General features: G+C 39.7%; 1 protein-coding gene across 1 annotated transcript in view; it reads left to right on the top strand.

Annotated features, from left to right (window-relative positions):
* LOC127364576 (protocadherin Fat 3) overlaps positions 1 to 14,612 on the top strand; it is a 63,625-nt gene that overhangs the window by 6,443 nt on the left and 42,570 nt on the right. The window contains exons 5-8 of the mRNA XM_051402208.1: positions 4,850 to 4,968; positions 6,383 to 6,581; positions 12,547 to 12,608; positions 13,724 to 14,038. Of these exons, the coding sequence (XP_051258168.1) occupies positions 4,850 to 4,968; positions 6,383 to 6,581; positions 12,547 to 12,608; positions 13,724 to 14,038 (695 nt within the window). The remainder of the gene's footprint in view (positions 1 to 4,849; positions 4,969 to 6,382; positions 6,582 to 12,546; positions 12,609 to 13,723; positions 14,039 to 14,612) is intronic.

Here is a 14,612-nt window from a genome sequence, read left to right as displayed (position 1 = left end):
AGATCTTGTATTGCAAAGTTAAGAATTGTGGGAATTTTTAAGGCTCAAGGTAGAAGTCTTTGTTTCACTGTTCTGCCAGCTAACAGTCTCTACTGAAATTCAACCAGATCTTACAGACAATACAGCAATGTAATAGGTGCTGGTTATGTTTTAAGTATTGATTATTGTTTTATGTATATTTTCCCCATCCAGTACTCACTAATTTAATTACCACATATATAAGACATGTTTCGCTCATTTTCTTAATTTGTTACTTTTTTTTTACTTTTTACTTTAGTTTTCTTTTGTAAAGTATATATTTTTTGGGCTCTTTATTGCCTTTAATTGATAGAGACAGTTGAAGGTAGACAGGAAATGGGGGCAGAGAGAGGGGATGACACGCAGCAAAGGGCTGCAGGTCGGACTCGAACCCTGAGTCACTGCAGGTCGGACTCAGCCTCGGTCGCCAGCTCTTCCAACTGAGCTAACCGGGTGCCCACTACTTGCTTTTCTTATTCACTCAACTTTTCACTTTTCACTAGTTACTATGGTTACTACCTATTACTACTTAAAACAAATAAACAGCTTTCCTAGTAAACACTTTTATTACTTTTGATACCATCCAAATGTTAGTTTTGTAATTCATTATATTTGACAACATTTTTAATTAAACCTTAAATTCTACTAATGACTAATTAGATAGCAGCATGACAACAAAAGACATGATAGTAACAGGTGATAATGAGTTAATAGGCAATCAAGACCACCTAGTGACTAATCATGTAAAGCGTTACTTAAAATGTGTAGACCCATAAATTCATATACATGTATTAATGTACATTTTTATTACTTTTGAAATTACAAGTTAGGAAAGTTATTATTATTATTTATTAAATTTGAGTAGTTATATACAGTACAGCAATTTAAGCAAGTTTATTTTTTAGCAGTTATTTTTAGAGAACAAATGACAGTGTTCCTGTTCTGCCCTCTCTCTTCACCTCTTGCCACACTGCTCCCTACTGTACATGACTTGCACTGGAGGCCTGTTTTGACCTTTAACTAGGCTAATTAGTATTGACTATAGTTGAGAGAGATAGCGATAGAGAAGCAGATGGACAAATGTAGAGAATGTCTCTCTGTGCATCTCTCTCTTCATATAATCACACAATGTACACACAATTACTTATTCATTGGGTATACTGTACTTATAGACAAAACAGTGTTACAGTACATACACCGATCCCTATAGTGTTATGTATTAAAATCCCAGTAAGGAGCATCACAGCCAGCAAGAAAGTTTATTGAGTGCAGATTTTCCAGGGGAAATCAGAGTGCTTGTTAGAGCAGAAAGTGAAGGGAGAGGGGAGTGGAAGTGAAGCGAAGAGAGGAAGGAAGAGGATGCAGGGGAGTCTGGAGTACATAAAAAGTGTCAGAAGAAAATACTGCCTTCTTCCTCCAAGGCCTTTTTATATATATTTTTTTTCTTTTGGGAAGTTTGTTTGTTTTTTTGGTTGTTTTTCCCCCCCTAATATCATAAGCCATGAAAAGATCAGTGCATTTTTGTTATCAGTTAACAAGACGCAGTAAGCACATGCCAAGTTTTTCCTCATCAAGTGTTTCATTTGAACTTGTAGCGCAGAAGTCAGTGTTGTCAGGCGTGGACAGAGTAGCACCAGTCTCTCCTCCCACCATGCATTTAGCTGCCATGTTGAGTGGCTTCGCTCTGACTGCTTGTCAGTCTGTAGCTCTTAATGCCAAAACTAAGTACGTGAAGAGAGAGTGTGACAGACAGTGAGAGAGAGTAAAAAGGACAGAAAGAATGAGAGAAAATGTGAGAAATCTATTTTTTTTTGTCCAAACTTCTGCACCCTCCAACATACTCAAACACTTAAATTTTGTAAATCGACTATATGATGCATTTTGTATTGCCCATGACACCCCCATTGTTTGTCATAACTGCCATTTATGAAGGCCCATTTTTCCCACACTTCATATTTAGTTGCTTAAGATGACTCACTCCTGTATGGGTGGAAAGCACACAGACTATCTATCAAAAAAAGAAGCAGGATCTTCTCCGGCTTAAATCCTTAGCACTGCTGTACTTTGAACAAAAATTGGTATTCTTGTCATTGGTTAGGGGGGAAAGCAAGGCCTGCTATTTCTCATTGGGCAGCTGTCAGAAGCCACTGCTCCTCTATTAGTGGGTTTGCAAACTCCAGGATTTATCACAGTCAGGATAAAGCATTCTTTAAGTTATAGGCAAAAAAACGTTTAAAAAGTAATCTATTCTGCATTGTAAAAAATTAACAGGCTGTATTTTTTTGATGCCCTCTTTTCTGCCACACACAGAACTATTCAGCTGTGTCTCAAGATGCAGAGAAATACGCACAGTATTGTTTTCATCAATCTTGGGATTGATTATTGGATATGGTGGCATTAATTAGATAGTGGGACCCCACAGCCTGTTTCTCAGGAACACAGGAATTGAATTGGCATGACAGATGGATGTAAACCTAAGCGTACTGTGAACTTCTAGATTGGAAAATATGCCCTGACCCTTCAATTTTTTGCTCACTGTTTGAAGTGTGTTATTTATGGTGAGAATGGATGCTGTCAAGTCAGATTTATATTGAATTCACTGAATAGTGCCTGTCGGTCGTAAAGTTCAAAGAGCTTTTGAAACAGCCAGCTCTGTTTTCTCTTGTCGAGCTATCTGACAGAGATGAGATGTGGTTTGAAAAGGACATGGTCAAGGACGGCAGAGCAAGGATGTGTTTCAGCAAACACTTTTACTATGCATTGTGCATGCCTTGGGCAGCTGCTTAGTCATAATCTGACATATACGCACACTTTCTGGTGATAAGGTAACACCTTCGCCATGCGGCTGAGGAAGCTGCAATGAGACTGACTCAAGTAAACAAAAAAAGGCCACACAGTCACACCTCGAGTAACTGATTTGTATGCTTGTATGACTGTAACGTGGGCATGTGGGGGTTTATGACCGAGTGAAAGGCCAAGTTAGGGAACAGCAGACATCTGTATGAAAACAAGTTATTTTTCATGCAGCCCAAACAAATTAATATATGTATGAAAGGATCAGTCTTTGTCTTTTTGGAAAAAAGAAAAAAAAAAGTAATAATTTAATAATTTATTCAGGATCACTGACATCGTACTTGTGCTCAAGTTCTGTGGTTAGAGGATTTTTGCTGAACAACAACATATTTTTATGATTGTTAAGATGATATCCTGCAAAATGTTTTTAATAGGGTGGCCGAGGTTAGGCACGGAATCAACCTAGAGTGGCACTGAGCATGTTTACCCCAGGGGTGTGGAGTCTAGGCAGAATCGTCTTGGCTCTCTCTGCTTCCCTGGAGTCATGAAGATAGGTCTTATTTAGGTAAAATGAAAGGAATCCCAGATTTGGTCTTCTCCTGCACTCTGCACTCTGCACTCTGCGGCTAGAGAAACGGTTTTTATAATACATATTTTGTTGGGAGTAAAAAGAGTAAAAAATCTCAGACGTGAGGTGTATTGACCTCATTACTTTGCCCATTTTTAACAGAGCATAACAGCAGCCATGTTTGCATGCATGGCAACAATGGGGTACATATGAAGTACAGATTAACTTGTGTTCATTAATATAAATAACAGCAGCAACAACACACTACTATAAGTGGTAACACATTATAAATCTTTGCAAAGAAGGGACTAAGCTCACTAACATCATTAACATCAACCAGTCTTTAATTATAAGAAATGTAATTGCAGTGTTTTGCAAGGTTTAGGTAAGCATAAAAGGACCAAAGTAAAGATGCACTCGCTCACACATCCAGTCTCAGCTCAGTCTAGCATCTTCTTGGGGTTAATTGCTTGTGTACTCAAGCACAGATGCATACGCAGACTCTGGAAGAACATACTCTACGTCTTAGCTCTTACTGAGTTTCTTTAAGCTCCTAAAAGTAACAGACTGATGCTCACTTTTGAAAGTGCTGTGATGTAAGATAAAACTGGAGATTAGATGAACCTTGAACCTTGAGATTTGATGGAAGTTTCTGTGCACTGAGCAGAAATGCAGCAAACGCTCGCTTTGCGCTTATGATGAGTTCAGTCCATTTATTCCTAGACGATGCAATTAGACATACGTGTCGTTTTTGATCCTGGATTTAGGTTTCTTTGTTTAAATAAACTATGTGGCATTCGTGACCTTGCGCCATTGTGCTTCATCTCTTGGCAGTGTTTAGAAGTGACGTGAATGAACCCTAAAATCTAGAGTGTGATGTGTCATTTTTCAAGTGTTTCGAGTGGACAGTCCTGCAAGAAAAAACAAAAAAGAGATACCCATGTGTTACCATTGTGAGTGTTGTGAGTGTTCTCTTTGTCCCTCAAGAGGTCACCAAAGCTGTCAGCTACTCATCTTCCTTAAGGCCACTATCCACACGCCAGTCAATGTGTGTGTGAGTGTCTGTGTGTGTGTTTCTTTATTGGTGTAGGGCAGTTCAGGGTACGTTTAGCACTGAGCGAATTGCAGCGGGAGCAGTTTGGTCAGCTGTGATTAGCTGTAGAGAAGCTGAAACATTGAAGGTGACTACAGCGGCGCCACTAATGCCTGTGAATGTCACTGAAGCCAGGACAGAAAGTTTACTCTAAATTTGTGTCTTTGCCTCTGGAAAACTTAGTATTCAAACACTTTCCCCAGGAGATTTTAAGGAAAGTATTCTGCTGATGATGCCCAAACTGCCCCTTCACACACACACACACACACACACACACACACACACACACACACACACACACACACACACCTACCTGATAGATATGTATTCTCGAGCCCAAGTATCAACAGCATTAATCGTTCTCATTGCTTCAACAGGGGTGATTTACACTGCCGGTATCCTGGACTGTGAGACCAAAGACTCCTATTGGCTAACAGTCTATGCCACAGACAGAGGGGTTACACCCCTGTCATCTTCTATTGAGGTCTTCATTCAGGTATCCACACTCTGCTGCCAATACTTACATTATACTAAACATGCACAAGGGGGCTTATACAGAGGAACCTTAATCAGACTCAAAAATAAAACATCATGCTTAATAATTGATGAATTTGTTTATTACTCTCTAAATTAATTTAGAATTCGTTTCAAATTAATCAGCAATGAGCCCAAAATGTACCGGTCCAAAACAGCTAAACTACATTGTGCCTTTGCACATCAAGTGATGCTAAAAGGTTACAGCAGTTTCTCAGCGGTCATACTCTGGAAAGCAGCATAACTTTTCAAGGCCTGCTTTTAAGTCTACAGGGGGTGATTGTTTGATCTGAAAATATAATTTGGGTGGAGTATTCCTTTCTTAATGTCACATCCAACCACATTTCCAACACAAATGATTACATTTTATGTTCTGTCCTATATTTATTATATATATCATATTTGGCTATAGACCAAGCATTCCTGTTGTTATACATTATGCACATTATGACACGGAAAGGTGCTGATTAGCTACAGATTAGCTTCTTTGTCTGTATCTGTCACTGATGAATTCTCACAGCCTGCAAACTTGTAAGTGTAGGATAATTTTGTTGCGTTAAGTGTTACATCCAAAGTAACAGCATGAACAATTACGGTATTCTCTAAAATGCTGAAAATGCTCAGTGCAGTGGATAACTATAGCAGTGCTAGGTCTGCAAGCAAGAGATACACACTCTGCCTCAGCTTCTATTTTATTTGGCACTAAGTAATCCACTGTCTAAACACACAAATACAAACATCCCCGCTGCTCACCCTTTGGGGAAGAGTTCACCAGTGTGTAAAAAAATAAACAGCCTTTTCTGGCTTCAGGATATTCAGGTGTGGTGGTGTGATCGGGTGCTTTACTCCCAGCCTCTTCATCACAGACAGAAATAGGGAGATTAATCAGGCACAGGTGCTCCTCATTCGGCGGCTGAACCATCTCTCCAGCCTCTCAGCAAACACTCCATCAGCGCTCTGTTTGCCATAAATATTCTAGATATATAATGTAAGAAGGGAAATTAATTTGCAGTGCATTTAAAGTGTGACATCTATGACATTTTCTGGTGAATAAATTTCCATTTTGTGATTGATAACAGATCAACCCAGACCCAGTCCATGCTGCACTTCACGAGTTGTTGATTAACAAAGATACTAAAATCTGCAGATTGATTTTCTTTTACAACAACACAATATTAACATACATGCTGTTTTAGAAGGTTTTATCAACACATATATTGCCAATTCAGATTCAACTCAGACGTAGAGGACTGCTAAGATATATACAAACAACACTGCTTATTCCTGTCCCTTGCCCAATCCCTGCTTTCTCTCCCTCTCTCCCCTTTGTCTCCCCCTCTTCCTCTGCTTCGTCTTCTCCCCTCTTTCTCTCTCAGGTAGAAGATGTCAATGATAATGCTCCCCTCACTTCGGATCCTATTTACCACCCAGTCGTCATGGAGAACTCTCCAAAGGATGTGTCAGTCATCCGTATCCAGGCACAGGACCCTGACCTCACCTCCACTCCCAGTCGTCTGAGTTATCGCATCACTGCTGGCAATCCGCAGAATTTCTTCTCTATAAACCCCAAAACAGGTGAGACTCACAACCAGACACACTATTTTAAATAATTATTGCCTTGGTGACATAATTGCCAGTATAATATTGTAGACTAATGGAATAATTAGTAATATCCTGGTAAACAACAAATAATTATACCAATCTTTTGTGTTAATATGTTTACATGCCTCTGAAATTACTCATGTCTGATGCACCTCCTACTCTACATTCATTCAATAAAAGGCTTTGGTTCCCACACAACAAATTAAAAAGACTTTTGTGCCCACACAGTAGAACATCTAGGACACTGATGAGCCACCCAGACAGTCTTCACTGTACTGAATATTGCTTCTAGTCTTCTTTAGGGGTGAAAGCTATTTGCAATGTACTTGCAGAAATTAATGTAGTTAGTCTTTTATTAAGCCAGTGTGTGGGTGAATATCTTATAATCATGAAGACATTTACAGTCAAAGCAGTTTCCTTTCCCATTACTTTTGTTCCCTGAAGGAATGCCAAATAGTTTATTTCTATGCATTCTGACATATGTAGTAACACAAATAAAAACTCAGATGGTCAAAAAAGTCGAAAGGGAAAACGAAGCTGAAGTTGGCAAAAGGTTTAAGGACTAGGATTTGAAATTAGGTTTTTATTTAAAAAATTCTGCCAGCCACCATATGGGTTCACTATAAGCCTTCTACTGTGGGATCAAGACTGGGTCTTAAAGAGTCTGAGCTTGTGAATTGATGCTCAGACAGCCTGCGGTTATATATTATCTCTGTGGGAAAATACTGCATGTGAAATTAAAACCTGTCAATGTGTAAAAAGGGTTAACATTTGCACCCTGCTTCTGTCTAATTTTCCTTTAATGTGTACTTGCAAAAATAGAAATTTTTTTCTGTGAATGTAGCCTAATTGGGTGGTAAAACTTGCCTTCTGATTTACGTAATTGCCAGTGGGTAGTTATATTTTTGTCCAATTTGACTGCGCTGTAAAGATGGGATCAGAAATTGTGAGTGTATTTTTAAAGAACACTGATATAGCAGTACACTCCTACAATATACAGTAACATTGTTGGACTCACTATGGACAGTTAAAATCAAAATCGATGCAGCAGAACCAGAGAGATTATCTTTTTTTGAAAAAATTTGGGGCTTCATATGCCTTTATCTGATAGGAGAGGTGAAGATAGACAGGAATTGGGAGAGAGTGGGAGAAAGACATGCAGCAAAGGGCTGCAGATTGGATTTGAAACCGGGCTGCTGGACTCAACCTACAGAGGTGAGGTACTGTGCACCCTGAGATTAAGAATTCCCCTTCCTTGTCAAAATCTGTTGCCTACATAACTGACCACTGACAGTTTTTTGGGGGATATTTCAGATTTGGGTGTGTTATGTTACTGTAGTAGCAGCTAATATGGCCTTGAGCTGCTAGCCTCAAGCAAAGATGAGGAGCAGGGTACAGAGGGATAAGGGGTAAGCTCACTTATTTATAACTCCACACCCCAGAACTTGCACAACAATTGGCTTTATGTAACTTTTTTTCCACATATGCAGTAGCCCATTCCCCAAGACCTTTGAAGAGTTTTAAATGTGCAGCAAACGACTTTTAGAGTAGAATTTGCACTAGAGCGCCAGCATCTCAGACCAAAATGTACGAGTGCTACAGCCCACCAGACTCAATTGACAAAAACACGAACGTTACCTCCCAGTCACTGCACTCAGCTCTACACGGAGCAGATGGGCTTTGTTAACAAACCCGAAAGAGGCTTCATAGGGGAGGGGAGTGTGATGTCCTTTTGTGAAGAAATGGCGTTACTAATAGTTGTTTGCTGCTATATTAATGTTCTAAACCTCGTATATATATAACCTTTAAATTTTAGATACCAAGTTAGAACTTTTTATATAAGAGATAATTTGTGCATATTTTTTATAACACATTCTCAGAATGTTTCTAGAACCACAAATCTTTTCTACACCGTGAATTTTATGTGCTTATAAAATCTTTTTTTAGACATTCACACACTTGAATTCCTCATGCATCCAGGCTCACAAAAGACGATTTACAACTGCAGCCTGTGAACTGAATATCATTTCACAACATTATGCCTGAACATCATTTCAAAACTCAGAATCTTTTAGACCCTGTGTAAAAGAGCCCGTCTTGATCCCACACTTTTCACAGTACTGGTGTACTATAAATAAGATTTAAAAACCTTTTATTTTTCTTGTGTTTATCATTTATTGACAAAATGTCCATGTTTGAAAATTTGAAAAATTACCATTCAATCTGTACAGAATACAAATATTATTAAAGCAAATAAGCTCAGATGTGTTTCAGTTTTGGCTGCCAAGTTTGAAGTCTAGGGAGGGCCCCTGCATTCTCAGAGCAAGCTTTGCTCGAAGCATCCATTAAAGAATTATTGAAGAGGTGAAATGTTTTATTCAAATCCCGAGGAACGAAATATGTCTATTCTGTCTCTGCCCTAGATTAAGTTATGAGTAAACAACAAAAGGCACATTTCATCGGTTACATGGACCTGTATTCTGATTTATGTCAATGTAATGATCAAAAACCAATGGCCTATATGTAGCATGCAGCGTGTTCGTTATCAAGTTACGGGTAGAAGGAATCCCCTAATGGTGTGCTGTTGCATGCTCACTCTGTGTAAATCAAAGTGCGTATTTACATTTCTCTTTCTCTATGCATATCTGTTTTGTGCATTACAGCGTCATGGATATATAATATTGACAATGTGTAGGGAAGTGGGCCGGACGCAGCCAGGGTGAAAAAGCTATTGATCCCAATATAGACATACTGGTCCTCACACGCTCATTAAACTTCTCACTCTTACTCTTGACCCTTTAGAGTCCTTGAGAGTAAAATATGATTCAAGTCATATATCTCCTAGCTGTAATTACTCTGTCTATGCAGATGCATCCACCGGATGTGAATCCCATTAATACAGTTGCAAAATCACACTGAGTTGATTTGTTTTGTTTTTCAGTAGTACTGTTCAACTGCAGTACGCATGATTTGTGTGTGTGTGTGAGCGAGTGAGACAGAGAAAAAGAGTTTGTGTGGCTTTTTAATCAATTGATTAATTGGTTACAGCAGTGTGTTAGAGAGGCCAGTTCTGCTGCAATGAGGCGATGAAGATGATGCCTAACCCTCATACATGACACTCACGTGGGTGTGTATGCACATGTGTTCATATCTCTGTGTGAACCACAGCACACATCAAACAGCTGTATAAAAATAATTTTTCTTTGTGTGTATGAAAGTGCATGTGTGTGTGTGTGTGTGTGTGTGTGTGTGTGTGTGTGTGTGTGTGTCACAGGGGAGAGTTTTTAGCCATCTGAGCCCTGATGTCGGTCTCTGTCAAAGACCCACAGTATTTTATTATCTGTTACTCATTAATTCTATACAAGGGACCTTATATTTATGACTATCTTGTTCAAATTGTGATAAATTAACTTTCACTTTGATCCTGAGAAATTTGTTTTTAATGTTTCATGCAATAGTTTCTCTCAGAGGCCACACTTCAGGTTGGCTTCCACCATATTATTGAATCCCAATAAATAACATGTGCAAATTGGGATTTTTTTGTGTCGATTTCTTACACAGTTTTAGAGAGGCACAATCACAAAGTGCGAATTTAAATACATCATTACCATAATTCTCACAACAATGTGACTGTGTCTATTAGTTTGGTAATGAGACATACATGATTGAGAGATACATTCAATATGAATCACTCCTCACTGTTTACCCAGTCAAAAACTTTCCATGTACCAGAATGATTTCTTTGGATAGATGAATAAACAAAACCCAGCTGATTGATTTGCTTTTACGAAGCAGCTGTCAGCCACACTATGACCTGAACTGCTGGCAATCCCCTTCAAGTTTCAAATTGTTTTTCAGAACTAGGTTTGGGGTGGTTCAAAGTTATACATTTTTCAAGTTCACTCTGGAAGTGTCAGTTTGATGGGTTTGAGGTTCTGCAACAATTCCCAAAATGAATTGAAGCAAAACTTTGAATGAGTGCAAAGTGTGTAAATGTGCTATGACAGCTTACAGTGCTGTCTGTTTGTCTGAGTGTGTGAGTGAAGCCTACCTCCTTTGGGGGTGAAAACAGAACAGATTAGTGTTGACACAGGGTGTTAGATGGGGTGCTTCTTCTAAAAGCATGCATGTTTGCCGAGTGCCATCATGGAGTCATGTTGACTGTGTGACCTTTTTTTTACAGTCACACAATTGGTTTTGTTGTACCAGGATATTAGCAAATCAATTGTATGTGTTTGAGTCAATATTCAGGATCAACAATGAACCAAAGTATGAATTTTTAAATCTCAAGTTTGTCTTTTTATTGTTGCCCCAGTTAGAAAATGTCCCAGTGCTATTTCCTTTATTTGGCTAAGAAGTAGGCTGTGAATTGACAGTATTTTATAGGAAAGAGGGGAAGATTGAAACAGGCCACCGGACCATTACATACATTTTGTGTGAAGGTGTGGGTGGGGATTTTTAATTATTTTTTTCTCATGTCCAATTAAAGTGGGGGATTGTCCAACTACAGATGTGCTGCGAGCTGTAGATCATTGATTTTTATCAGAGTTGTTACTTGTGCTGTGTTCTGCTGAACAAGCTGCCCCCCCAGCCCCCAGTCTCTCTCCTACAGCTTGTGACCGCTGCTCTAGATTTACTCCTAATTTGCTTAATTGAAGTTAGCCTGCGTAGCAAGCTCAAGGTGACACTGTGATATGCGCAAGCATGAGAGTGTGTGTGCACCATGGCTTTAGTCTGTCCATTGAGTGTTGACTGCACTGACTGATATTTTAAGCAGCAAAAAATAATCCTACTTCACCGCAACGCTTCATTAGACACATTATCACCATTCAAGCACATTCACTGTGATCATTCCACATAACAATCCACACGGAAATAATTTGTGTGTATGATGTCTTTATTTGTACATGCAGGTAGTTACTCTGCCAGTCTTGTGTACAGTTGAGGGTAGAGCAGAGTACACATACTGTGAATGAAAATAAGTATGCTACAGCAAACAGATGTGTTCTTTTTCTTAAACAAAATAATAGTATTTCAGTTCTTGTATCAGTGCATTTTTATCTGCATTTGTATTTGTGTGTAAAATAGATCCAGGCTGTGACAAATGTGCCCATTTGATTGTGTTGGATGGCTCTCATGAGACGTTTAATAGTATACAAGGAACGTGATCAACAACATTTATTTCTTCTGGAAAATAAAAGTCAGCTTACAATACTGTAAAACTGTCATGTAATGGGCTTAATCTTCTCATGGATTAATGTCTGCATTTCCCCCTTGTTTCCCTTCTAGCTAGAATAATGTCTGGGGTGCTTTTGATTTGTTAAACTCACAAAGGTTTTACTGACTAAACCCAGCAATTATTGATTGATTGACGCAAACTGTGCCTGTGTTTGTGTGAGTTCGTGTGGGGGCCATCTTTGTAGTTGCATTGCACATTGACAGTGAGCTAGCAAGCAATTGACAAAATAAGAAAAACACTGAAATGAGAGAGAACAAAAAACGTCAAGGGAAAATGGAGCTGTCGTCGTCTGTGATCTCCGGTGCAGCCTGCTAGAGTTTGTCAAACCATCTAACCGTCATCTGAATAATCTGGTTCGATAAAAGCTATTACCAGTAGCCCCCTCCTTTCCCTCTGTCCTGGTGGCATGCTGGCCAACTGAATGACCCTCAGCTATAAAGCGCCATATGAACATGTGCCAAATGCCATCATCTCTGCCAAGGCTGCAGGCTATATTTCTTTTCAGCAATATGTGTGTGTGTGTTTGCATGCATCATTTTTAAGTGGAGGACTTTATATTTGGAACTTATTTTGGTTTTAAAATTGTCATAATATTTGTAAACTTGTAAAGAGAGTTGTATGCACACTAAATTATGAAGCACTTTACCATCTGCATATCTGTGTTTGTGTAATTTAAAGTTGCCCTTTGATGATTTTTAGGGCTAATCACAACAACTGCAAGGAAACTGGACAGAGAACAACAGGCAGAGCACTTCTTAGAGGTAAAGAAAAACCTTAACATTGTTCATGGGTTTATAGTATTATTATTTATCTGGCCCTGCCACCTGCCACAGCCCACTATTAACAAAGACAGGGTGGAGGACAACCCTGGCAGGCCCTCAAGGCTCCATAAACTGTGATGAATGGCTGTAGTTTTGGGCCCCAGGTTTAGGATTTTCTAAATGTAATCATTCATCATTGGTTATCTTCCCTACTCAGGACGGGAACAGGGAGGAGAGGAGTTGGTCTGCCCGGCATTTGATAAGCGCAGACACTGGGCATACAGATAGCCCTGTGATTACCATTTCTGTTGCTACTGCTGCTCTGCATGCAGATGAACCTGATAATCACAGATTCTCGACTTTAGAGACACGAGCAAACTTCTACTTCCCCATACTTTTCTTACAACTTATTAAATGCTGCTGAATCTAAAAGCACTTTCGCCCTTCTACAAAATGGAATTAAATAACCCACAGTTGACCCACAGTATTGCGGCTTTGTGTTTTGTTTCTGTATTGCCAATGGACTTGTCTAGACTCCAAAACTTTTTTTGTACTGCTTTGTTCAACTTCAGTACCTAATAAGAACCCAGCAGATGACACCACACTACAAAATGAAAGCTACGAAAGCTGTAGAAAGAAGCGTGCATCTAACAGCATCATACACTTAAACATTTACACCTAAAAGGAGTTTAAAATTGGGGTCATAGAAGTCTTTGTTGTTGCATCGTCCTGTCCTGTCCCTTCCTGAGGTTTCAATAGGAATGCCAGTCCATGCATGCCACCCACTGCTTCGCCTGCCAGTCTATGCTGCCCGTTTGTAATTAATAGTCTAGTGTGCAGTGAGGCTGGCAGCAATGGTGTTCACCCTGATCTGGTGCAATTGATCAATGATCAGACCTCTGCCTCTGCCTCCAGGGGATCAATAATACAAAGAGATTTCCTGTGAGCTCAGCCCCACGTGGTCCTGCACTCCACAGTGGCAGCCACACAGTGGGGGCCAACATTTAAGATGTTAATAAACGTATGCACTCACAAATGAAATCCACAATAATGCATCTCTATGACTACCTGATATGTGTTTTGTTTTGTATGTGTGCTTGGACACTTTTCCTCAGGTAACAGTTATAGACGGCCCAGTGACCACCCGCCAGTCTACCGTGTGGGTCATAGTTCACATTGAGGATGAGAATGACAATCCGCCCACCTTCCCTGAGGTTACCTACCGCATCAGCTTGACTGAACGAGACCGCAACAAACGTGGTGAACCGGTCTACCGTGTCTTTGCTTTTGACCGGGACCTCGGAGCCAATGGCAACATCACCTACAGCATTGTTGATGGTAATGAGGATGAAAAGTTCACTATTGACCCCAGGACTGCTATGGTGTCGTCAAAGAAGATGGTGACAGCAGGAAGCTATGACATCCTCACTGTGAGTTTAATATAACAGGTTTTTATAAATGGTCCTGATTTTTATTTAAGTGCTCTTTGGTCTTAACGTGTCTAGTGAGAGATTTCAGCTGAAGCTACAGCACTCATTAGCAAGATGGCAAACATGACAATAGATCTATTGTCTGAATTACAGACTGCAGATGGTCTTACTTGAGATACGACTGTGACCTCCTTCAGGCACAGTGCTCCTCTCTTTCCACTTCCAGAGTGCTGCTTTTCCACTCCTTGTTTCCTGTTTCAGCTATATTCATTGCCAGATAGGGTTCCATTAGTTTATAGAACTAGATGACAAGAGCAAACATTGTTAATTTTTCATCGGACACAAGCCCAGGTGTTTGAGCTTTTGTGTTTTTGGTATTTGCGTGGCCAATGAACTCAAAAGTGCCAAGGTTGGTGGTGTGGCACAGCTGAAGTTCTGTTTATGCACATCATTTCTGATACTCAGCCATGGCACTTGCTTTTCCAACACAACAGAAAACAGTGTATTCATCCTACTTGAGCCCTTTTACATATGCGCTGCAGACACCAGATTTTTCTTATGCGTCTGATTCACT

This window comes from Dicentrarchus labrax, unplaced genomic scaffold (genome assembly GCF_905237075.1).
Source record: "Dicentrarchus labrax unplaced genomic scaffold, dlabrax2021, whole genome shotgun sequence".
Taxonomy (NCBI): Eukaryota; Metazoa; Chordata; class Actinopteri; family Moronidae; genus Dicentrarchus; species Dicentrarchus labrax.
Note: the sequence above shows the minus strand (reverse complement) of the source record. Positions and strands in the feature narration are given on the sequence as shown.